Source organism: Anguilla rostrata, chromosome 1 (genome assembly GCF_018555375.3).
Source record: "Anguilla rostrata isolate EN2019 chromosome 1, ASM1855537v3, whole genome shotgun sequence".
NCBI classification, from domain to species: Eukaryota; Metazoa; Chordata; class Actinopteri; order Anguilliformes; family Anguillidae; genus Anguilla; species Anguilla rostrata.
The window spans coordinates 45,894,703-45,916,969 of NC_057933.1; the positions used below are offsets into that span (position 1 = coordinate 45,894,703).

Sequence of the window (22,267 nt, forward strand, 5' to 3'; positions counted from 1 at the left end):
TACACCTGGATTTTTCAACCTCTTTGCACTGGAGAATGCATATATAACTGCCATATAGCTATCCGGCCTCTGTTCACTTAAACATTACCATTCATATCGGCCTTCAAAGACCATATAGCCTAAGTTGTACCCCAACTCCTGAGATCTACTCTGAGCAATGTCATGTGTGAATTTAATAATCATTTCATGCCTTCTGGGACAATGTCCCATTGAGAATAGCCTGCCAAGTTGAGTTGTTGAGTTGTTTATTTATTGTTTTTTTAATGCAATTCGGAATGCACAAACATAACTGTAGGCCTCTCTTTTCTGCTACTTTTGGCGAATGCAAAATGTATGCAGGCAGCCACTGCTGCTTTTTGTTCCGCCTAGCTATGCATCATCTGTCCAGACTCGTGGCCACACCCTTCTCTGAAATAGTCCAGTTTGGACCCAGAACTGTGGGAAACCCGCTACTCTGAGCACAACCCCCTTACCAGGACAGCGCAGTCTCATCAAGCACACGATGCATCAACGCAGTATCCGCCGCAGTAAAAATGACTGGCGGCTCAGTCGTACTCCAGTTATGAAAGCTAGGGTTACATGACAGAGGGATCTGTGATATTGGGTATCTGCGCTGGCCAGTGTGTAATCCTTTCCTATTATTTTCAGCTGTCATCCTGCGCATCTCCCCCCACCGTTAAAGAACGATACGTTTCATTTCACTTGGTTACCTATTGCTTTGAGCGGCAATAGGGAGTATATCATGTAACATTTCCCTTCAAAAAAGTGACAATTAACTGAGAGAATGTAATAGAGGAGGACAGTGTCTTCCTTATGCGAAGCCACAGCTATGAATATCCTCATCATTCACAGACAGTAAGTGGAACATTTATTGAACTCAATTTATGTCTGTTCTGGGCGGCGTTAATGTCCTCCTTGCTTTTTTCTGGCAATGCCAGAGAGGGAGAAAAAGTCTGTAAATGGCGATGTAACCAGGCATGGTACTGTAAGAGACACAAAGCCTACTTTCGCATCTAGTTAATTGACACTTTGGTGTGGATGTGGTTACTCTCAAGTTCTTGCACTGCACTGCAGTCAGTATCTCTCATGGTGTCCTCATCGTGCTAAGATTCGGCAATCATATCAAAAATCAGCTCTTGAGAAGATGGTGTCGGTTCGCTTGGATGTTTTATTGCGTTTGGACCGGGTTGTCCGGGTATAGGCTAATTACACACTGAGTATGCTGCTGAGTGGCTCTTCCCAGGGTTCCAGAGTTTGTGTGAGCTCCTCAGTTTGGTTTCCTCTTCCTGCCAGTTCCAAATATCGCCAAGCAGGGGGTTGGCTCTGAATTTGCGATGAGCGGGACTGTTTCAGTCATGGAGTCGTTGCAGTACTACAACTACAACGACTATTATTGTCGTTATTATTGTTATTGTCATTATTGTGCTGTGTACCAAGGTGACTTACACTTACGCATAGGCTACATTCTGACATTGCTATGTTTGTGTATACACCAGTAAAGTATTGTCTCCTCTGTAAAGGAGCTGGGCTTCTAGGTTTCATTCTCCGGTGCGGTGCCGCTGTTGTAACCTTGAGTAAGGCACTTTCTGAACTGCCTCAAAGCAAAGCCAGTATAAATAGGCAGTCTATTTAAGTGTAAAGAATGTCCGTTTGGCCCTGTCCCCCCTTGTCACTTTCAGTTCTTTTCCTCAAAGATAAATGAAATAATTTTTTAAAATTCTGATCTGGATCAGGGCACCTGGTCTGCAGAAATGTGTCTGAATATTTACCAAACATTTTGTGTTAGCCTGCGTGCAGTTACCTAACTCGTGTTCTTTTGGTTACAAGCCTATATCCTGAGGCTCTGTTCCACACCAGCTGTACCAGGAGAGGAGACACTCTTTCTGTGTGTGCAATTTCTCCAGCACTTGCACAAGTAGAGCGCCAGTAAAACAAAGGGGAGGGTATGGGGCCTATTCTTAACAGTGTCTTTATTCTTTGAAAGATTTCTGCCCAGGTAAAGTGCGAGGGAACTAACCGTGAGGGCAAATCTGCATGTTGCTCTGTGCAGTCTAAATACATGGGCATTTGCCTGCGATACTTTCGCGATGTAGTCTGAGGTGTGACTGGTTTCCGTACTCCCGCTGTGATGCCTCTGCGTGGAAGAGATGGCCTCCTTTTCGGTGGCACACCAGGCAAAGATTTAATTATAGCCCAGTCGTTCTTTTACCAAGCAGCACACCTGCATCTGTTAATGTAGCTCAGTGTCCCAGTATACCTTTCTCTTTCTCTCCCTCTGCCTCTGTCCTTCTGTCTCTTACCCTCTCTACCTGTCTCAAAAATACAAAAGGTGGGAGGGCCTCTGGTCTCCTTTGATAAAAATAAATGAAAACGTTAAATTAAAGTTTAGGTCGTATTTAGGTTTTATCTCTTGCTGCACAAAAACTGGCTGGTTCTTTTGTTTGACTCTGATGTACTGCAACTATTACCGCTCCAGTCCTTGTTTCTTACGTGGGCGTACAAGTTGTCTTGACTAGGGCATGCAAGTATTGGTGTCTGAGTTGTAGTCAAAGAATGCCAAAACAATTTGATAAGGTGATTCGAATAAGTGAAATATTCAGGCATATTCCATCCTCTTTTTCCATTTGCATTGCACATTTTCGGCAGGGTAGACAGGGTAGCCTCTTCGGTACTCAGGAAGGAAGGAACAGCAAGGATTTGCGGTGCACGTTGGAGCAACAAGGAAGGCCCGTGTGTGTGGGACCTGGCGAGGTTCAGCGCAGAGTCAGAAGGGCTCACTCGGGGAGCTGGCTGGTGACCGCAGTTTAGGGGAAGCTATCAGGAAGCTCTCGGGTCCCATGATATGGCGCGACGATCGGTTTTGTAGGCCCCACGGGCCCGTTCTACATTATCTCCCCTCCCCGCCCCATGAAGAGAACACTTTGTTCTAGTGTTTTTGGGCACAGGAGATTCATTGGGAGTATGATATGCACGGTTATGCACATTTCCTGAGCAGCCTCTTTTTACATGCATGGTGTTGCCTTCAGGCTTTGACTGGCAGCGTGTTAATTTAGAAAATCTTTTTAGCTATGTGCCTCCCCTCCCCCTCCCCTTTCTGCATCTAATAGATGAGCAATCGTATTGGCCCATAATAGTGGGCCACATACAGTAACACCATTATTCTGCACTATTCATCTGTAAAATAATTGGATGAACATGGTAAATATTCTGCTTGTTTTTTTTATTAGTTGCTTTTACGATGTCTGTTTGAAACAGGATCAGTGTGATTGGCTGTTGAGTCTGTTCTACATTTCCGTGTGTACATTCTTAGTCTGCTTTGCACCCAATGTGGGACAGATCACCTCTCATTCCTCATTGCAGTCTGGAGCCCCAGAAATAGCTGGGGCAGTGTATGACTCATGTTTAACCACGCCTCTCTGTCATAGCAACACAAATCCCAAATCTGCTAGCCTTCAGCGCCGTGTGTGTAGTACGGGTAACCTTGCCAGTCCCCACCCCCCCCCACCCCCCCAACCCAAAAAAAACAGCGCTCCCTGCCTCTCACTGCCCCGGTGAAGGCCAGCGCAACACAGTGGGGGTCAGTAAGGTGACGGGGAATCGGCGTCTGTCAGCGGCAGGGTAGAGAGAGAAAGAGAGAGAGAGAGAGAGCGCGAGAGAGAGGGAGGGAGAGAGGGGGGAGAGAGAGAGAGAGAGAGAGAGCCAGGCTCCGCTCACAGCGCCGGCTGGATCGCTCGTGCGCTCACTGTTGACGAATGAGCTGTCTACCCACAGGGCTGGGAAAGCTGCGGCTTGTGACAAGCTGGGGGAGAGGAACATGAACGTAATGCGCACCTTGCCTCGCCTGCTTTCAGATACCGGCCAGAAGAAGACTCCGGAGAAGAAGGATGGCCGCCGCATGTCCTTCCAGAGACCGAAGGGGACCGTCGAATATTCCGTGAGTAAACGTGAGGGGCTCTTTTCCCCGTGTCATTTTTTTTCTTTTCCGGAAGCCGCTCGCGCTCGCGCTCTCTCTCCTGCTAACGGCGGGAGCGCTCTGTTGTGCCTGCCGTACCTGGCGGAAGTCTCGCCCATGCTCGTTGATAGGCGGTTCGCGGTCGAGCCTTCCACATCGTGCACGTGCGCCGCTTTTTTCTTGTTTTGCCTCCGTTGTTGACAGCGAGCGCTTTCCGCGCGGACTTGGCAGGCTTCCGCCCGGCGGCGATAACGCAAAGATCACGCGCGTTAACGCAAAGAGCGCCGACAAAACAAAACGGGTTCGGCGTGCGGTCCGAGGCTGGCGTTCGGGAGCGCGAGCCGAGGGGTTTTTCGCGTGTTTATTTTCGCACGTGTGAAAGCGGAAAAGCTCTCCGCTATCAGCTCTCGCTCAGCTTGTTCTCTCTGCGCCCGCCAGTTATCAGCAGGCATTCCAGCACTGTGTTCACAAATGACCTTCCAACTGCCTTATCATCTCTATTGATTCGGTGTCTGTGTGGCTGGGGGAAACCGAGAGTGAGAGAGAGGGAGAGGGAGAGGGAGAGCTTCGGTTCTCGGGCAGTAACTGAAGATGGAGCCGGGGCTCCTGCCTTGTGTTCTTGAAATGACCCTCAAATCCAGCTGTAGTCAGGCAGGATCGGGCTCCGCGGTTACGGCGGGGTAGCGGCGGCGGAGCCGTGCCTGGCGGCGACGGGGGGGGCGGGGGGGGCGATCGACGGCAGCAGCGCCGGTGTCCGGAGCTGTCAGCTCGCCAGCGGATCAATTTGAGCCTCGTTTAGCGCCGAGCCCCAGCATCTGGTCGCCGCTCCACATCTGGTCCCTCCTGTCGCCGGTCGCGATCGCGGGTGTCCAAGGGGTGTGTGTGTGTGTGTGTTTGTATGTGCGCGTTGGGGGGGGGGGGGGGTGGGAGGGATTGAGGGTAGGGGGGTGTTTGGCTCCCGCGCTCTGCGCTTCCAAGCGTTTTCCCGCTCCGGGCAGGTGCCGTTCCTAACGCCCCTCCCGCGTATCCATCTCTGTCCGCCCACCGGTGATTGACAAGCCGATTGTTTTCGTCGCCGGGGCGTGAGAAGTGGCCGATAACGCGACAGGATATTTGTCAGGGAAAGACCGGTTTGTCGGGGGGGGGGCGTTTGGGGGGGATTGGGGGTGAGTAAATACAGTAGGCAGACGTTAGATTCAGCGGGAAGGCGCGCGTATCTCACTCGCGCAGCGTGCGTTGCCGTCTCGCGGACCCCCGCCAGGCTCCTTCCGGTGGCTTCCGCGGCCTCGCAGGTGTTGTGATGGATTTGAGGGCCCGCGCTGACGTCGCGATGCCAGACCCCCCCCGGAGAAGGCCGCCTGTCCCGCCAGGTTTACAGAGCATCGCGGTGATCGGGTGCCCGCCTTCTCTCTGACTGGTCTCCTTGGGTAGCGCAGGGAGGGTCTGTTGTTCACGATTTTGGTCTTCGCCAGATAAGGTTATAATCTTCTTCACCCCACAGGAAAGGAATGCCTTTCCGTTATCGAAAGAATCTCCCTTCTAAACATTGGGAGGGGAAACAACAATTGCGAGCCATCTGTTTAGCCACTGATAAAGCTGCTTCTTTCTGTGGGACTCACTGATTGGCTGACCTCCATCCAATTACAAGGGAAGACTTAGAGACAACAATTGGAGTAAACAGTGGGGTTTAGGGACCAGCCAGTCACTTCCAGTCCAGTTTCTCTGAGATGAACTCCACTATTCTATTTTTCCTCAATTTGGTTTCATGGGATTTGCGAATGCATCATGGCTATTTCTATAAATGTTATGAGCTATATAGTATTTATGATTTTTTTCTGCAAAGCTAATGTCATGCTCAAATATCCCATGCTCAAATTATTTATATTACTTTATTTATATTACCCTGAAGGGTACTGTTACCGTTTGCATCTCCCATGACCCTGTGCGTTTTGTGTACAATGAAGAACATGACCTTTACAGCAAAACAAAGATTATTTTGCGTATACATATTAGATAGTGGATACATGTACATCTTGCCTGCTAAAATGTATTGGCTAAAAATCATCTGTATTATTGCATTACAATATAATGTCTGTATTCTTCAATATGCAACAAAGCATAAGCAGTTTACTTTAAAATCATAATATTGTCTTATTAGAGAGGGTGGAGGTTGGTTACCTTTTTTGAATTTGGTAAACAGCTCTGGTGTCTAGTGTGTGCATGATAAATCAATGTTTATATCAATGGCAACTATTCACTCAGCAGCCATGTTGGATCAAAAAGTTGCCAATTGAGAGTCCTTTAAATAGGCAAGGGCTGGATCCCCTTGCTCAGCTATGTCCCTAAATGTGCATCCTTGGGAGGGGGCACTAGAAATAAATATTTATATTGCCCTGTGTCTGCTGCATGGAGATAGCTATGTAGCTTGATAGCATCTGCTAACAGTGGCTAGCTATTCAAAATATAAATGTTCTATTTGTCATTTAGCTATTTGGTTAACTGTTGGCTTTAGCTGACTATGCTAATACAGTTTATCTTGTATCTGACATTTTTAGCGAAGCAAACTCCTAGAAGTCGGGCACTTATTTCACGTCAGTGTTGACTGCAAATAGAATTGTGTAGCCTAGTTCATGCTCCCACATGGTGTTGTGCATCGGATGCTCCAACTCTTTCTGTTGAATTTCCGAAATATTCTCTTGACTATGCATGCTTTCATTGTTTGTAGCCTTCCGCTGCGGTCAAAGTGTATTTTTGGCTAGGCGCTCTGTTTTGTATTGTTTTGTTTTTTTAATTCCTTGGCAGTTACTCTGCAAATGTTCATTTTCAGTCCCTCAGTACTTGTGCGACACCACACTGAATGATGTGAATCTGCAGGAATTTCACAACTGCCTGTAAGAGCTCAATCTGTGTCTCATGTTCTACTGGGTTTTTTGAAAAAATTGTTGCCAAGATATTAATCAAGGATAAATCTTTAATATCTGTAATTGGCTTGAATCTAGTTAATGATGTCATGCACAATTTGGCTTAGTTTAGATCCAGTGGTGGATCTGTAACTGTTTCTGTTATAGGTCAGTGCATAGCTTCAGTTCAGTTTAATTGTTTGCTGAGGATAAAGACCTCTACTGTATTTCCAATAAACTAGTCACGCAATCACAGATTATTTGTGGCACATGCTTTATTGACGCATTATTTATAAATTCCCAGTTGTGAATATGAAAACAAATATTATGTACATGTTATTTTTGCTGCATGTTGTTTGTTATGGTGAAGATGTCCCCAATGAAAGGGTCATAGCTTTAGCCAGTGTATCACGCTCCACCATGTCAGTATGTTAAATCGGTTACTTTTCAATTGTACACTGAGTGCTTCTGCATTAAGAACGTAACGGAAACAAATGACTCACAGGGGAACAGCAACCCAACTCCCACTGCCTTACTATCACTCCTTTGATTACATTTTATTATTATTTTGTTTCCCAGAGCTTTGCAGTGTAGCTCTCTCTCTCTCTCTCTCTCTCTCTCTCTCTCTCTCTCTCTCTCTCTCTCTCTCTCTCTCTCTCTGATGTTGAGAGGTGAAGCCAACCATTAGCGCAGTCAGCATTCGCATAACGACGATTCCGTGGGAATGCGGCTAGCGCATTAGCCTCACCTGGAATAAGTGCCTCCAGTGCGCGGGACCCCATGATCAGCATTCTTCTGGAAGCTACAGCACGTCAGCACATGTCTTTATTCTCCCTTCCTAATGTTCGGGCCTTTGTGTCCAGCTCAGGAATATGCTAATGCGCTCTGAGTTTTGAACCTGTGGAGAAACGTCCGAGATGCAGCGCATTATCGTTTCCCTGATATGCGACACAGGCTGTTTTTTAAGCGAGTCATGCTTGTATCCTTTGACTTTGCCAATACAAAGTCCTGAATGTGACCTTTGAGAGTGAGACTGGATAATGCATCTTCGGTCCGGGATCGTGGCCTTGGGGAATGGGAGGGCGAACATTTGAAAAGCGCCCTCTGGATAGCGTAATGTGACCTCTGTCAGAAGCCGCTGTTCTAAAATTAGACCCTTAAATGATCATCTGTGCAGTTAGGCAGTGCAATGCCGTCAGGGTAGTAATGATGAAGTCGCTATGGCAACTGTCATGCTAAAAACCCTATGCCTCATCTTATGTTGTGAGCCGGCGGGCCATTTCATTCTTCTGTTTGACATTCAGGCGACATCAAGGACTTGCGCCGTTTGAGTGGTTGACTGTTCATTTGAAACTTTCCCCCTTTGATTCGTATCATTTGCGTAATTTCCTGAATCATTACCTGTGAAGTGCATCAGCATTTGTTCAGCTTTCCTTCTGCCATGCATCATTATACTGTTTTACCAATTTGCCATAATCAGATAATTGGGACGTTTAACACAAAATTGAGATTCCGAGTGATGGAACTGCTTGATGTCAGTGCTTTGTTTACAGTTTGATGCTGTAGCCAGTGCAGGGTGTTTGACTGGTTACATTGTGTTGATATTGAATTTTATACATCAGTAGCTTTTACTCTGGGATGTGTGGGGACAGTGCCCAAGCTCAGGATTACTGTGTACATGTGTGTGCGTGTGTGCGCATGCATAAGAAATCAAGACAGAGCGAGAAAGAGTCAATGGTAAGAGTGGTTAGCCTATTAGCTTTACAGCCTCCTTCATTAAATTGCCATAGTTACATTCATAAATTCATACTCTGCCGGACGTGTTGTTCTTTAGTATATTTCAGTGTTCTTGGCTTGTTTGTCAAGAGAGCTAGTCGTGTATCTGACCACAATCCCAAAACTGATTCAGATTCATTAAGACCTGGGTTCCCTTTTCCCCCTGATTAAGTCTCTATGTGTGCCCGCATCTAGCCTATGTGATGTTTGTCGGCACAGTTCATGGTTCATGGTTCAGGGTTCATGGTTCAGAAACTCGCCTGGAGAATGAGCAGGATGAGCAGATAGATTCAGCCAGAGCAAAGCTGTGGATCAGAATCATATTTTTCAAGTTGTGTTTATACTGTATATAAACAGTGTATTGGCTACATTCAGTTCTGTATATAAAGGCTAATAGGTCTGGAGCTTGCACTTTTCCTTGTATGTAGGTACTAGCTACCCAGCTAATATAGCTGTGTTTAAATAAAACACCAACCAAGATCCAGTCTTTTGTATTTTATTTGGGTCACTGCAGTGCAGAAAGGAAGAAGCATGTTCACTGCTTAACTATTGTGCTAGCTAACTAGATATGGTAGCAACACAACTGTGTATACTTTGTTTTAATGTCATATTGCATACCTTAAGTGGCTATTCCTGTTATTTCTCTTTTTCCAGTGGCTTGGCACACATAAGTAGGCTGTGTGTCTTATCACACCTTCATGTTGTTTTTAGAAAGATGACTAGCTACAGATGTAGCTTTGCTAATGAAAGCTGAGAAGTGGGTTTGGGGCATTTGATGACCTGAAGTGCATGGAGTAACAGTTAGCTGTTTTTGTTGAGCAGGCCTTATGGGTCTGCTTATAAACACCACAGTTCTTGCAGTAACTTGTTAATCAACAACAGAACTATGTTACTTTTTTAATGTGGCGTTCATCTAGTCAGCAGGTTACACTAGGTCAGCTTAAAGAGCAGCTCACATCTGGTAAACACTCACATCTGGGACTAAGCAGTGTGTGTGTGTGTGTGTGTGTGTTTCTTCGCTGCTCACATTAGAGAGAAAGTGCTGTTTCATTGGCTTCATGGGGCCTTTTAAAGAGCACTTTGGTCAAACTCTTATTTTGTATGACGGACATGAAACATTACTTATGATCCTTCCGAAGCATCAACTCCAGAGCCAAACGCAGTAACTGGAGCTCTACTGAGCTGTTGTTTGAAGGCAGCGGGAGAAAGTTATCGAGGACAAGTACACATTTCAAAGCGATAAAATATTCACCACGCGCAGTAAACACATATCTGTACCAACAGACAGTTTATCTTCGGCCTGTCTGAGTCTTTAATCAATCGGAGACTTGCGCGTACAGAACTGATCTCTCCCAGCGAATTCCGACTGCATCATTAGCGGTCGTTAGCGGGGTTCATCTCCGGGCCACCCGCTCTGTGGAAGCGCGGTTCTCCTTCACAGAGGTAGCGCTTCACAGGCGCGGCGTAATGCACATAATCTAAGTTTATTTTTGACCGGAGTTGCCCCTATGAAAGGAGACCGTTTCAGATCTGTGGTGGGTGCACTCGAGTGGTTCTTCAGGGTTACATTTGCCCTTTAACTCAGCTCCAGGAGGACTCGTCAGTTAGGCTGGATGCTCGCCCGAGCTGCGGCTGCCGCATTTCACTTTGCTGATGCTGCATGTATCCTAATGTGTTATAAAGCGCTACATGAAAAAATTACGCTTGATTGACGATCAAATCTATGATCTGTCTGATATACAAGAAAAAAGATTCAAAAGTAATTGGTGCATTTTGAGGGGCACAGTGGAATGAGTATGAATTTAAATGAAATGCTACAGTGCACAGTATAGCTTAGCATAACTGCGCACAGCAAGTGCCATAAGGTTCAGACAATGGGGTGTCTGTCATAGGTCAAATAGCTATGTACTGCTTGCGTCTATTATTTGGCTATTAGAACAAACTGAATTTTGATTGTTGATGGAGGCATTATTCAGCTCACATGTGGTGGGTGGGTGAAAATCTTAAGCTCAGCTTCAAGCCTTTTCTAGTACACATGCAACAAAATAGTACAGAGGTGCCAGAAGCCTTTCTTTGTTTTCTTTCCCCCCAGATAATCTTAATGACCCTGTTTGCAGGGCATCTTGTGCGGGAACAATGCTGGCTCATTGTTTGTGTTCCTATTTTAGATTTTTGTTATGCCAGAGTTAAACCTTTGAAATTTCCTGTGAGGAAAAAAAGAAAAAACTGTAAACCGAAGTATCTTCCTCTGAAATTAATCTGCTGCGCAGCTGTTAATTTAATGCAATTGTACAAAATGTTAAATGAAGAAATGCACTTGAGTGTTGTGTGTGATGAATGGCTGCATTTATAGGTCAGGCAAAGAATTAGCCTATGATTTGTAGAATGGCAAGACAAGGCCATGTTTTATGCCAAATTCATGAAAATATGTACGATTTCATGCATTTCAGTTTTCGGTGAGATATTTTTCCCCACAGCCCAACGCAAGAGCATAACTGCGAAGTGCCAACCCCTTGTCTAACCTCATAATGTAGCCTACAGCCAATAATGGATAGTGACATATGCAGACACGCGTACATTTAACTTAAACCCATATGATCTATGCAGTGTGTGGCTTTGCCATTCTTAGTATTGAACAAGTGCACAGCCTTGGTGTCATCATATAGGCTATTATTGCAATTGCATCTATTGTTTAGGTTTTTATTCTACAGTAAATGCCTCAACCTCATAAATCACGAAGATTGAATATGTGCTACAGATGAAAAGTTAGGCTACTGGTTACAGTGCGAACCCGTTAAGTCATTTTGTTTCGTTATCTCTGCAGTATAGCAAAGTCAGGGGAGGCTGTCTGTGTATAGTTACTGTGTTGCCCAAAGATTTTCTTTGTGGAGACTGATCTTTTTGAGTAGCCATATTGAAATACTGTGCTACTAGCCAACCAGCATTCATTTCTGAGTTTGGGACCACAGTACGCACTTGTACACCCTAAAACCCCTGGAAAACATGCGTCTCAGTGCTATACAGATAATTAGCCTACTGTAGAGCCACTCGAGAATTTTCATCATTCTCTTTAACCCATATTTTTCTCCACCTCTTTGTGTGTGCATGCGGGCATGCGTTTTTTGTGTGATAAATACATTAACATACGGTGGTTGCCTGTCGGATGTAAGGATAATCTGGATGTAGTTACGAAATTCATAGGATGGAATCGCTCCTCTTCGAATTGTACTCTGAACATTGCCTAAATATGAAAGCATTCCATTTCTGAATTTCTGCTCAGTCAAAACATTTCACTTTCATAGAGCATTTTCAAGCATTGTCATAGAATATAGCCTACAATTTTTTAATGCCACATAATCATACATTTTTCCTTTTCCAGCATGATAAATGTGTTGATAAAAGGCATTTTGTTTTTAAATCTGTTGTTCCTCTTTCATCGCCAACCCAATAAGTTCAAGCCTTGTCTAAAATGTTTAGGTAATGAAGATCACATGAAGTGTCTGTTCTTCAACAAGGCAGCTAAAAATCTTCTTTTACATTGGCTGTCTAAATACTAGGACAGTCTGAGAATGAAAATCGAAAAACTGAATCTCTGAAACTCCTTCAGTCTGAACTTCTGAAAGATGATGCCAAAATCGCCATCTTGGCCAATCAAAATCAAACATGAAGGAATTGTCTTTAAAACTGGACAGGTTTATGAAAGAGTAACCTTGCTGTGGGATTGCAGCTAATTTTTTGATTGAAGCAGTTCACTTATATCTCAAAAGTTATTTTGGCAGCAGTGCACCATGTACTGCATTCCTGCATACATCTCTTATTTTGTATATTTTTCAGTCCAGTGACCTTTGTCAAAACACTGCACTGCTGAAGTAGTGGTCCACCTTTAAATACATGTGCACACCCCCAAGTTTATTGAGTTGATTTTCTTCACCTGGAAATCATCTCTTTCTACTAATGAGTAACAAGTGAGGTAATAAGCAACAAAAGAATATTTACAAATATTTACATACACAGACTGAATATAACCAAACACATATTTAAAAAATGGCATATTATTTTTGGCCTTGTAATAAATTGGCTGTCCAGTTACAAAGCCTTTACTGAGGTCTAGCTCAGCGGTGGTTTACAACCCAAAAACTGTGGGTCACGACCCAGACTTGGGTTGCGACACACAGAGTAGGTACTGCTGATATGTATTGGGTCGTGCGTTGGGTATGTATTGGGTCGTGAAATCATTATGAGTTGCCCTGAATTCACACCAAACACGGCATTCTCTCATCCCCCTCACCAGAAGTCATTTATGTTTGGTATCTATTTGGTTGTGGTATCCTGTAGCTTAGCACAACAATGCAGTGCATTCATTAAAGTTATTCATTAAAGTTATTCTTGTACAAGTAAATGCTAAATAGAAAAACCACTGTAGTTAAAACATGTTTTTTGTTGCTTGCATTTGGCAGTGTATTTCATATTATCTCGTAAATGGCTGCTTTAATGTTGACTGGTGCATCATTTGTACTGCACTCCATGAAATGGCGCCAATTCTACCTAATTAACTTTTTTATTGCTCATACAACATAGGATAGTCAGCGGCTTTAGCTATTCATCGTGATACAATCTTTTTGTTCTTTTGACTTAAAAAAGTAACGTTATTGAAATATTGGCTATATTGAAATATTTGCAATATATAGAAATATTATCATTGGAAATTTGCTTAAAATTTCTAACTGTGAAATGGATAAGTGGCTGATATTGTAGGTCTCATTAAATAGAGACTCGCTGATAATGACTGTTATGTTAATGAGAAAAATCTTTATCCTGCGGGTTTCTGTCTGGCAGCTTTGAGCACTTAACCCATACTATAATTCACTGATAAAGCCTTACGTTCTGTTAATTTGACTGTGCTTTCTGTGATTAATTGCCTACTAATTTCAGTAACTTTGTACTTTCATTTAGCTTTTAGGTATTAAAAACATGGCTATTGTCAGAAGTTTAACAATTAATTATCAAATAATTGTTATTAATGAAAATGCCAACATTTTGGGTTGCAAAAAGCATGGATTGATATCTTTGGGTCATCATGGAAAAAGTTTGTGCACCTTTGGTCTAGATAAAGGGTGCAAAGTTCATTTTTCACTTGAATGTCACTGTTTGCCCAATGAATTGTCGCCAAAGTTTTGATGCATGGTGATGCATAGAAATTCTCATTCCTTTAACAATTGATGTAATTTTGTTTTATGATGATAAAGTCAAAGCACAGATGTTGGTAACCATGTGAGATTTAGTCAGTCACTGTTAGGCAATTCAGGCAAAATATAGCCTAACTCTCAGTAACCAAATAAAACCAGTTACTGAAGGACGCACTTCCTTCTGAATTCCGTGGGTGGTGATGCAGCATTGCAGGGGAGTACCGTTGGGCAGCTGATTGTAAAGGCTGGACCAGAGTGGCCTCCCCATACCGCAGCACCTCCCCCCCCCCCCCCCCCCAAGCCTTCAGCAGCCCCTCTGGTCAGCTTTTAACCCCCACAGCACAGGGCACTCCGTGGGCCTGTCCCACGAAATATGACCTCTGTATTCCTGGGTCGTGTCCATGACAACTGACATTTTTTTGCCCTATGAAAAAATATTTACAGAAGTTTCTGCTTTATGATGTCTTGCGAGTTTAGAGGTCTTCCTTGGCTTCCCAGGCCCTTTGCAATTACTGAGTTCACCAGTGCTCTCTTTCTTAATGATGTTCCAAACATTTGATTTGGGTTAGCCAAAGGGTTTGGCCTATGTCTCTGGCTGTTTTTTCTTATTTCTCAGCCTCATAATGGCTTCTTTGACTTTCATTGGTACAACTTTGGTCCTAATGTTAATAATAATAGATTTCAAAGCTAGATACTGAAAGTTCTCTTTTAACTGCCCTAAGGAAGCAACTGAAGACACCTGGCTAATCAGCAACACCATCATAAACATGATGCCCTGCATTGGGGGGGGGGGGGGGGGGGGGGGGACTATTTATAAAAAGTGCTGTAATTTCTACGTGGTGAAACCAAAATGTATAAAAAAAATATGTATAAATATAAGCTGAAAATGTGCACTTTAACCACATGGGAATTGTTTGATTACAAATCTAAAATTGTGGAGTACAAAGCCAAATCAGGAAAATTGTCTTTGTCCAAAACATTGTGGAGCTCACTGTATTAAAAAATCCAGAAAGTGAGCTTTGACTTTAAGCCCAGTAATGAGGAATGGCTGCATTGTGCCATGATGGGGAATTTCAGAAGAAACTTACTCTTACTCATTTTAATTTTGAGGAAGTTTCAACTCCCGCAAAGCGTCCGTTGAGTCAACCCCTTATCCCATTGCTGTCATTGCCAGAAACAGAATTCTCTATGGAGCTATTGATAAATGTATCTCCAGGCTCCTGTCAGGATGCTTAGGAAAACGATACCCCAGCTGTCACAGGTGAATGTGTGTTAACAAGGCTGATACTGCTCTGTTAATTTTCCTCGTTGTCTGTCTAGTCTGTTATTTTGGCTTGTTCTGCACTGTGTAGCCTGCAGCATGCTTTCCCCTGCTCATGTTGTTGAATTACTTTCCCACAGATAGAAAGACTGTACGAGTATTCGTGAGAAGGTCATTGAAATTACTGTAGTATCTCGAGTATCCTGGTGCTGTCAGGTCTGGAGTCCGTGCTGTCTGATCTGTGGTCTAAGCATACAGCCGGTTGTGCTGAAATGAGTAAGAAAGAAAGGATTCCGTCTCCAGTCTGCCACAGTTCATCACTGTGCTTGCCCTCCACCATTATTTAATGAGATCAACTCTCATGTTTCTGTTGGTTTACTTGATATAGTAAGGAGGCGAATCTGTCTGTGTGAGGCTTCTATTAAGTACACTCTTCTGCTTTTTGTAGATCTGGTGTCACCCAAACTGTAACACAGTAGGAGTGTTATTTGCCCTCTATTCTCCAGTAACAATCCAGGATGCTATATGTTCCCACAGTTATCTAGTAGCAAGCCAGGGTGTTGTATGTACCCACAATTCCCCAGTAGCATGGCAGAACGCTGTATGTACAAACAATTCTTCAGTAACAAGGCAGAATACTGTATGTACCCACAATTCTTCAGTAACAAGGCAGGATGCTGTATGTACCCACTATTCTCCCGTAACAAAGGAAAGATACTGTATGTACTGTACGCAGTACCTCCCGTACCACGAGGCTTCAGGCTTCTGTAACATTCCCATTCACTGTTCCCCTTGGCATGGGTTTTAATAACAAAAAAAAATGTGTCCTTTGCAAGAAAAGCTATGTTTCTCCCCCATGATTGGACAGAAAAGTAAAGCAGTCAAATCTCTTGCTGCCCAAGGAGAAATAGGCAGACAAGGGCTCTCTGGAGAAAGCGTCTGACACAGTTTGGTCCAAGCAGAGTCTGTTGTACTTGATGTTCTGTGTCAAAGAAAATGACCAACCAAGACCTCTATGTGATGCCCACTGATTAAATTACAAAATTTGAATGTGTTTTCATAAAGGAGTTTTGCTAACTAACTAACCCGAAAAAACCAGGAGTGTGACGCTGTGTGTTTCTCTCTCTGTTTCTGGTCCAGGTGGAATTGCGGGACACGTTGAACAGCATTGCGCTGAAGTTTGACACGACCCCCAATGAGCTCGTTCAGCTGAACAAGCTCTTCTCCAGAGCGGTCGTTCCCGGCCAGGTGTGGACGATGCGAGACCCCCTCCCTCCGTGTGCCGACAGGCTACGCGTCACACCCTCCACCCTTGCCGCACTCAGCCACCGCACTCCACCCACTGTCATGGCTCATCTGGCTCTCAGTCCCTCTGTCTGACAGCACTGCTAGTTTCCTTCTGCTTTCTGAGCCGTCCTCTGCCCACAGCGCTGGCTCTCCTGAGAACAGTGCTTGCGGAATGCTCGTATGTCAAAGCAATTGAGGCACAGGAGCTCAAGAGTCTCCTTTTGTGCTGCTTTTCAGCAAAGAAGACCAACTTCAGCTTTAAATAATACAGCGGATGATTCATCGCAGAGACAAAGCGAAATTAAATATGTTTAGGCATGCCAGTCGATAGTCAGACCCTCTAGAGTGAAAGACTAGTCGTGGTCCTGTTTAGGTCAGTCCTGTTGAAGTTCCTGTGTGAGTTGAGATGTAGAAAGTTTTGCTGCCTGGAGGTTTCTGAGAGGTCACAGAGAGTCCTCCTCTGTTTAAGAGGGCTTTGTGGGGCTTGCAATGACAAGAGGGCTCTGTCCCTGAAGCCCCCTACCTGCCAGGCATTTACAATAGTCTGGCCCACTCAGCCCTGACACTCTAGACCATCTGTTCAAACTTCTGATCTCTTATTCTTGAAGCTCCAATCTGGCCTCTCCGAGATGCATAGCAACTGCGAGGGTACCTCTCAAACTCATTTTCAGAAAGTAGGCCTCAGAGGCAAGCTTAGGCATTTTCACTACATTAGTAAGTCGTCTTCCACTTACTAATCCCGGACTGAATGATGGAAATACCTGAAACATTATGAGAAGTACTAGCGGTAGCAGTAGAAGTTGTTTGATAAATAATGGCTTGTTGTTTAATCTCGGTCACCTGATTGTTATTTGTGTTATTTGTGTTTCTCCTTGCCCACATACCCTCACTGCGTGTACCTGTTATGGTTATGTGTGTGTGTTTTGTGGGTCGGAGCCTTCTCTAAACGTTACCACCACAGCATGTGTGGCCCTTTTCAGAACACGCTCCAACGCCCTCCGTGTTTTTTTTCATTTGGAAGGACAGCAGCTGCTGGTCCCCGCTGGTCCTTTTAGCAGCTCTTGTGTAATGTTTTCAGCTCTATCGAAAGCCAGTGAAAGTCACATAAATTATCTTTCAGCTGCCATGTAATTATTCGCCCAGCTCTCCGCAACCAAACACCTTTATTTCTGATGAGATAACCCTGTTCTGAAATGCTTCTGTTCTATCCTCTGTTGCCTGAAACCGTGTGACTGTGTGTGTGTGTGTTTGTGTTGGAGTGCTTATATATAGCAGTGTGTGTGCGTGTGTATGTGTGTGTGTGTGCGTGTGTGTATATGTGCCTGTGTGCGTGAGCGTGTGTGTGTGCATGTGTGTGTGTGGGTATGTTACCGCACGGGAGAGTGAGAGCGTGTGAAAGTGTGTGTGTGTGTGTGTGTGTGTGTGTGTGTGTGTGTGTGTGTATATGTGCATGTGCATTTGCATGTGCCCCCACAGCCTTCCTGTGTAAAAAACAACGTGGATTGTGCTTGCAGGTTCTGTACGTTCCTGATCCTGAGTACATCTCCAGTGTGGGCAGCTCCCCCTCCCTCAGTCCCATCAGCCCCCTGTCTCCCTCCTTCTCCTCGGCAGACTTAGAGAAAGTGACGGTACGTTCACGATTCCCTCCGAGCCCTGTGCCCTCAGTCATGCTGCACGCACCAATCAGAAGAGCCGCACGCCATCATGCTTCCCTCCCTGCAGGGCTGCAGGGTCTTCAGTTTCCCCCTGATTAGCCTGACAGGCAGCTCTCTGGTCAGTGCCAGAGGTTATTGCTTGTATCGCAGATTCACCCTTGCTGTTGCTGTGTGAGGGACAGCTCTTGTACTGTAGACATGACACATGCCTTTCTAATGGGACTGCAGTAACATATATTTTTTTGTATTTACAAATTTTTTGTGATTCACCACTGTGCTTTGACAAAAACTATAACTCAGATTGTTAGTGAAAAGGCATTATCAGTTGGTCACTCCCTTGTTTAGTATTCTCTTGCTGTGTAAGACAATGTATTTTTCAGAATCACTTCTTTATGTGTTATGAAATTGCTTTGTCTGAACTAGCAGCAAGAATAGCAAGATTGGAACAGGGTTATGGCAGACCACTAAATTACTGTGTATACAAACAAATGAGCTCTCCATCCATCTCATATTTTTTTATCACTAAGATATTCAGCAAGTCTGTTATTTATAATAAATATACTGTATAGAGCACTTTGGGCTGTTCCCTGAAGAACATGTTACTTATATATCATCCATTGTGCCTATGTGGATATTCCAATTTGAGCTTGAAATGAACAGCATTTTTTGGTCAAAACCGCAGTGCTCACTCGGTGTACCATGCTGTCATACCACCAACCTTGCTTACTTCCCGTTATTGTCTCTGTACAGGGCTCAACCAATAGAAAACAGCTATAATTTGCCTTTCTATATAAACCCCCTGTTGCCTGCCTTCCATGAGCTCCCGGTGCAGTACGAATATATAAATAAACACGGTCTTTTCCCTGGTACTGCCAAGAATCAGCAAGAATCAGCACCACAGATGCTTGTTATTTCAGCAGAGAAAGGCTAGGCAATTTTAATCTGTGCAAAGGGAAAGGCAGAACAAAACAATCAATACAGCCAACAAGCAGGTAGACCTTATAGCAGTTTGTGCCTAATTCCACTTTTTTGAAAACAAAAGGAGCAGCAATGTTTTTCATGGTGGGGTAAAAATTAATTAGTCTGCTTCTTGAAGGAGAATTCCATACACCTAGTTACATATTAGATGCCTCAACTGTAAAGGCACAGACTCTGATAGTGTCTGGAAAGCTTTAACTTTTGTGACATAGGCTTGCTGTAATGTCATTGGTGGTGGCACATCTCTGCTGGTTGATTTGGTTGGCTTGGGTGGTTTATACAGTAACTTCATGCACTCACGCCTCCACCTGACTTCCTCTCTCTGTTTTGACCTTCTTTTCTAGCACAACTAACTTTATTGGATTACAATGGTGTACTTGCTCTACGTACACTAAGAACTTCCACATTTTATAAAACTACTATTTCTGGTCAGCTGTGACTTCTTTGTAATAAAGGGCAACTTAGCACGTCAGTGAAGTTCTGAAGGACGAATGTTCAAACCAAAGCAAGTATGACGTTTGAGGCATTTTTTGGCATTATTAATGAAAGTAGTCCTTATTCTTGTGTTTTTCTATGGGCATTTCCAGAGATATTTCCGAGTCTACTTTTACAAATGTTTGTGATGTTCATTGCATCCTTGCTTTGAAACCACTGTCTGAACACTGCAGTTTCAATTTAAAATGTACATGCCTTTATGAGCATGAAGCTAGCCACAGTAAGCCACTGATTTTGAACAGGGTCAAAGTTAAAAGTTCCATAGGAGATGTCACATGTACCGCATGCATTTCCCAGTTTACTCTGTAACTCTGTGTAGTAGAGTAAGAAAATATGCTGTAATGTTGCTCTGCTCTTTCTGAATTCAATGGTTACAACTATCTTGATTTCTTGCAGTTCTGCTTTTAATTATCGAAATAATGCAAAAATTGACATCATCCAACATTCTTGCTACATTTCCTATATTTCAGTTTTGATGAGCTCATGGATGACAGGCAAATACTGCTCCTGTGGTCATGTATATTCTACTATGGTCTAATCTACGAGTGAACTGTCGTTGGCGATTCGCTGCTCAGCTAATGAAACCAAAGTAAAGTAATTGATGTGGAAAACCTGCAAAGACCAGCCCTCAGGGAACAGGGCTCCCTGGCACTGTTTTATTGTCTATGTTATCTACCAAAGGGCGACACCAGAGATTGCTCTGGATTAGGATCGCTGCCTCCATTTGGACTACCACTGGAAATTCATATGTTTATGGCACATTGAATTCTAATGTTTAATGCATTGTCTTGGCACGTTTCTATGTACTTGTTTATTGACAACGTATCCAATATTTCAGGAAATTATGGTGCTTTTTGGATGCTATTTTCTCAGCATAGTATTTTGCAGGTATAGGATAATAGTTTGAGAACTGGACTTGTAACTCTTTGGATGAAGGTTTGATTCACAGGTGGCACGCTGCTATTGTGTCCTTGAGGAATAAATGCCTGACGTTTATTTGATTTACTAGGTATTGCATTGGATGACCCAGCAAGGTACTTCATGCATATGTTTGTCTATATATGTGTATATATATATATATATAGAGTACAGTACCGATGAACAGGGTAGGTGTGTACGGCAAGTGTGAATAGTTGGGTGTTAATGCGAGGTGAAGTGCTGTAACATGAGTTAGCAGGATGGCTTATATCCAAGCCATCTCGGATTTAGTGAGTGCAACTGAGCTCTATGCACTATAAGGCTATGATAAACATCTTGTGACAAAGTATTCTTTTCAGCAATTGAATCTTATCATTAGGCTTGTGTCTGACCATCTTTGAAGCGTCTTCCATGGGAGAACAGTGCAACAATATGGTTGTATTGGAATTTGAGGTGCATTGGAAGCTAAATAGTTTATTTCCATGGGCATAAGTTTTGTTCAGAATGACACTTGAAAGAGGCATGTCGCTTGCTTGTTTATGAGCTGGCAAACTAAAAGACAACACATTACAATTTCTAGCTGCGATTTGTGAGTGAGGTTTTACTTTGCAAGCTGTAGCCTAATCATTTATCTTACAAGGCAATGTGGTTTATAGGTGTTTTTGGTCTAAATTAATGTTTAATTAGAATTGTTGTCATGTTGGCTGTTACTGCAGCATTAACAATATCGCACTGCATTTTAAATGAATAATTGTGAGTAGTACTGAATCAAAAATCTGATAATAATATGGAATCTCCACGTAATATGCCTGTTCCTGTGCCTCTACCTTTTGGGTAGGTAACACAGACACTTGAGCAAAGCATATTTTACTTTTATTTTATTTTTTGGAAAAGCATAATTTTAATTAGAAAAATAATTCAAAATGAAATAAAACTGCTTTACCTGTATTATCCTGCAATCGAATGGAGTCATGCACACCAGTTCCAAAGAAATAGCAGGTAGTCATTATGACTGGTTTTGTACATCCACCAATATGCTTACCCTGGTTATTATTTTCACAATGAATAACTCTGCATGGTGTTTATTGTTCAGTAATTAACCTTGCAGCCAAAGCAAATGGCCGTAAGACTTTAAGCAGTAACTTCCTGAGGACTGAAAGGAGATTTACGTCCGGCAAGGCGATTTATCCCACAATCCTCTCTCTCTCTCTAACTCCCATTTATGGAGAACCACCAGTTCTGCACCGGACACTGCACCACATTGCCAGTTCACAAGCTTTACCCTGCTCCCGTATCGCAAGGGGCCCCGTCGACCCCGAATTTGGCAACCGCGATAACCGGCGTGCGTCCCCAGGCCCCGGAGTCGTTCGGCTCTGTCCCAATTCCCATAGCAACAGCGGCCATTTCGAACATAATCAAACATTGCAAAGGCTCCACCGCCTTGCAAAACACACACCCCCCCCCGCCCCCCCCCCCCCCACATCCTTCCTCAAATCAGCGGCAGGACCAGAATTCCTTCTGCGAAGAGCGCGGCACGTTCCGCGGGCACTTATCTATTTAGGTCACGCCTTTTCGAACAGGAGCGCGTTTCTCTCCTCTCGGAGGAAGAGGATCAGAGGAGAGAGTGTGACTGCGGCGGAATTAAGCCTTTAAAGAGAGACGTCCTGTCTGATATTTAGAGGAGCTAATGAATGGAGCTCATGCGTCCGGACACCCCAAACAGAAAGCAATTATTCAGCGGAAAAGGCCTCGCCTTTAGAAGAGGGAGGAAATCACTTTGTGGAGTGCGGCCCATAGCAGGAGGAGCGCAGTTTTATTTGGCAGCAGTAAAGTAGGGTTTTAATAAACCGGGTTACCAT

General features: G+C 43.9%; 1 protein-coding gene across 3 annotated transcripts in view; it reads left to right on the forward strand.

Moving 5' to 3' along the window:
- Positions 1–22,267, forward strand: part of oxr1a (oxidation resistance 1a) — a 176,910-nt gene that overhangs the window by 119,343 nt on the left and 35,300 nt on the right. For all 3 annotated transcript variants that reach the window (XM_064338057.1, XM_064338078.1, XM_064338068.1), the window contains 3 exons: positions 3,852–3,934; positions 16,216–16,323; positions 17,877–17,990. In XM_064338057.1, coding sequence (XP_064194127.1) covers positions 3,852–3,934; positions 16,216–16,323; positions 17,877–17,990 — 305 coding nt within the window. The remainder of the gene's footprint in view (positions 1–3,851; positions 3,935–16,215; positions 16,324–17,876; positions 17,991–22,267) is intronic.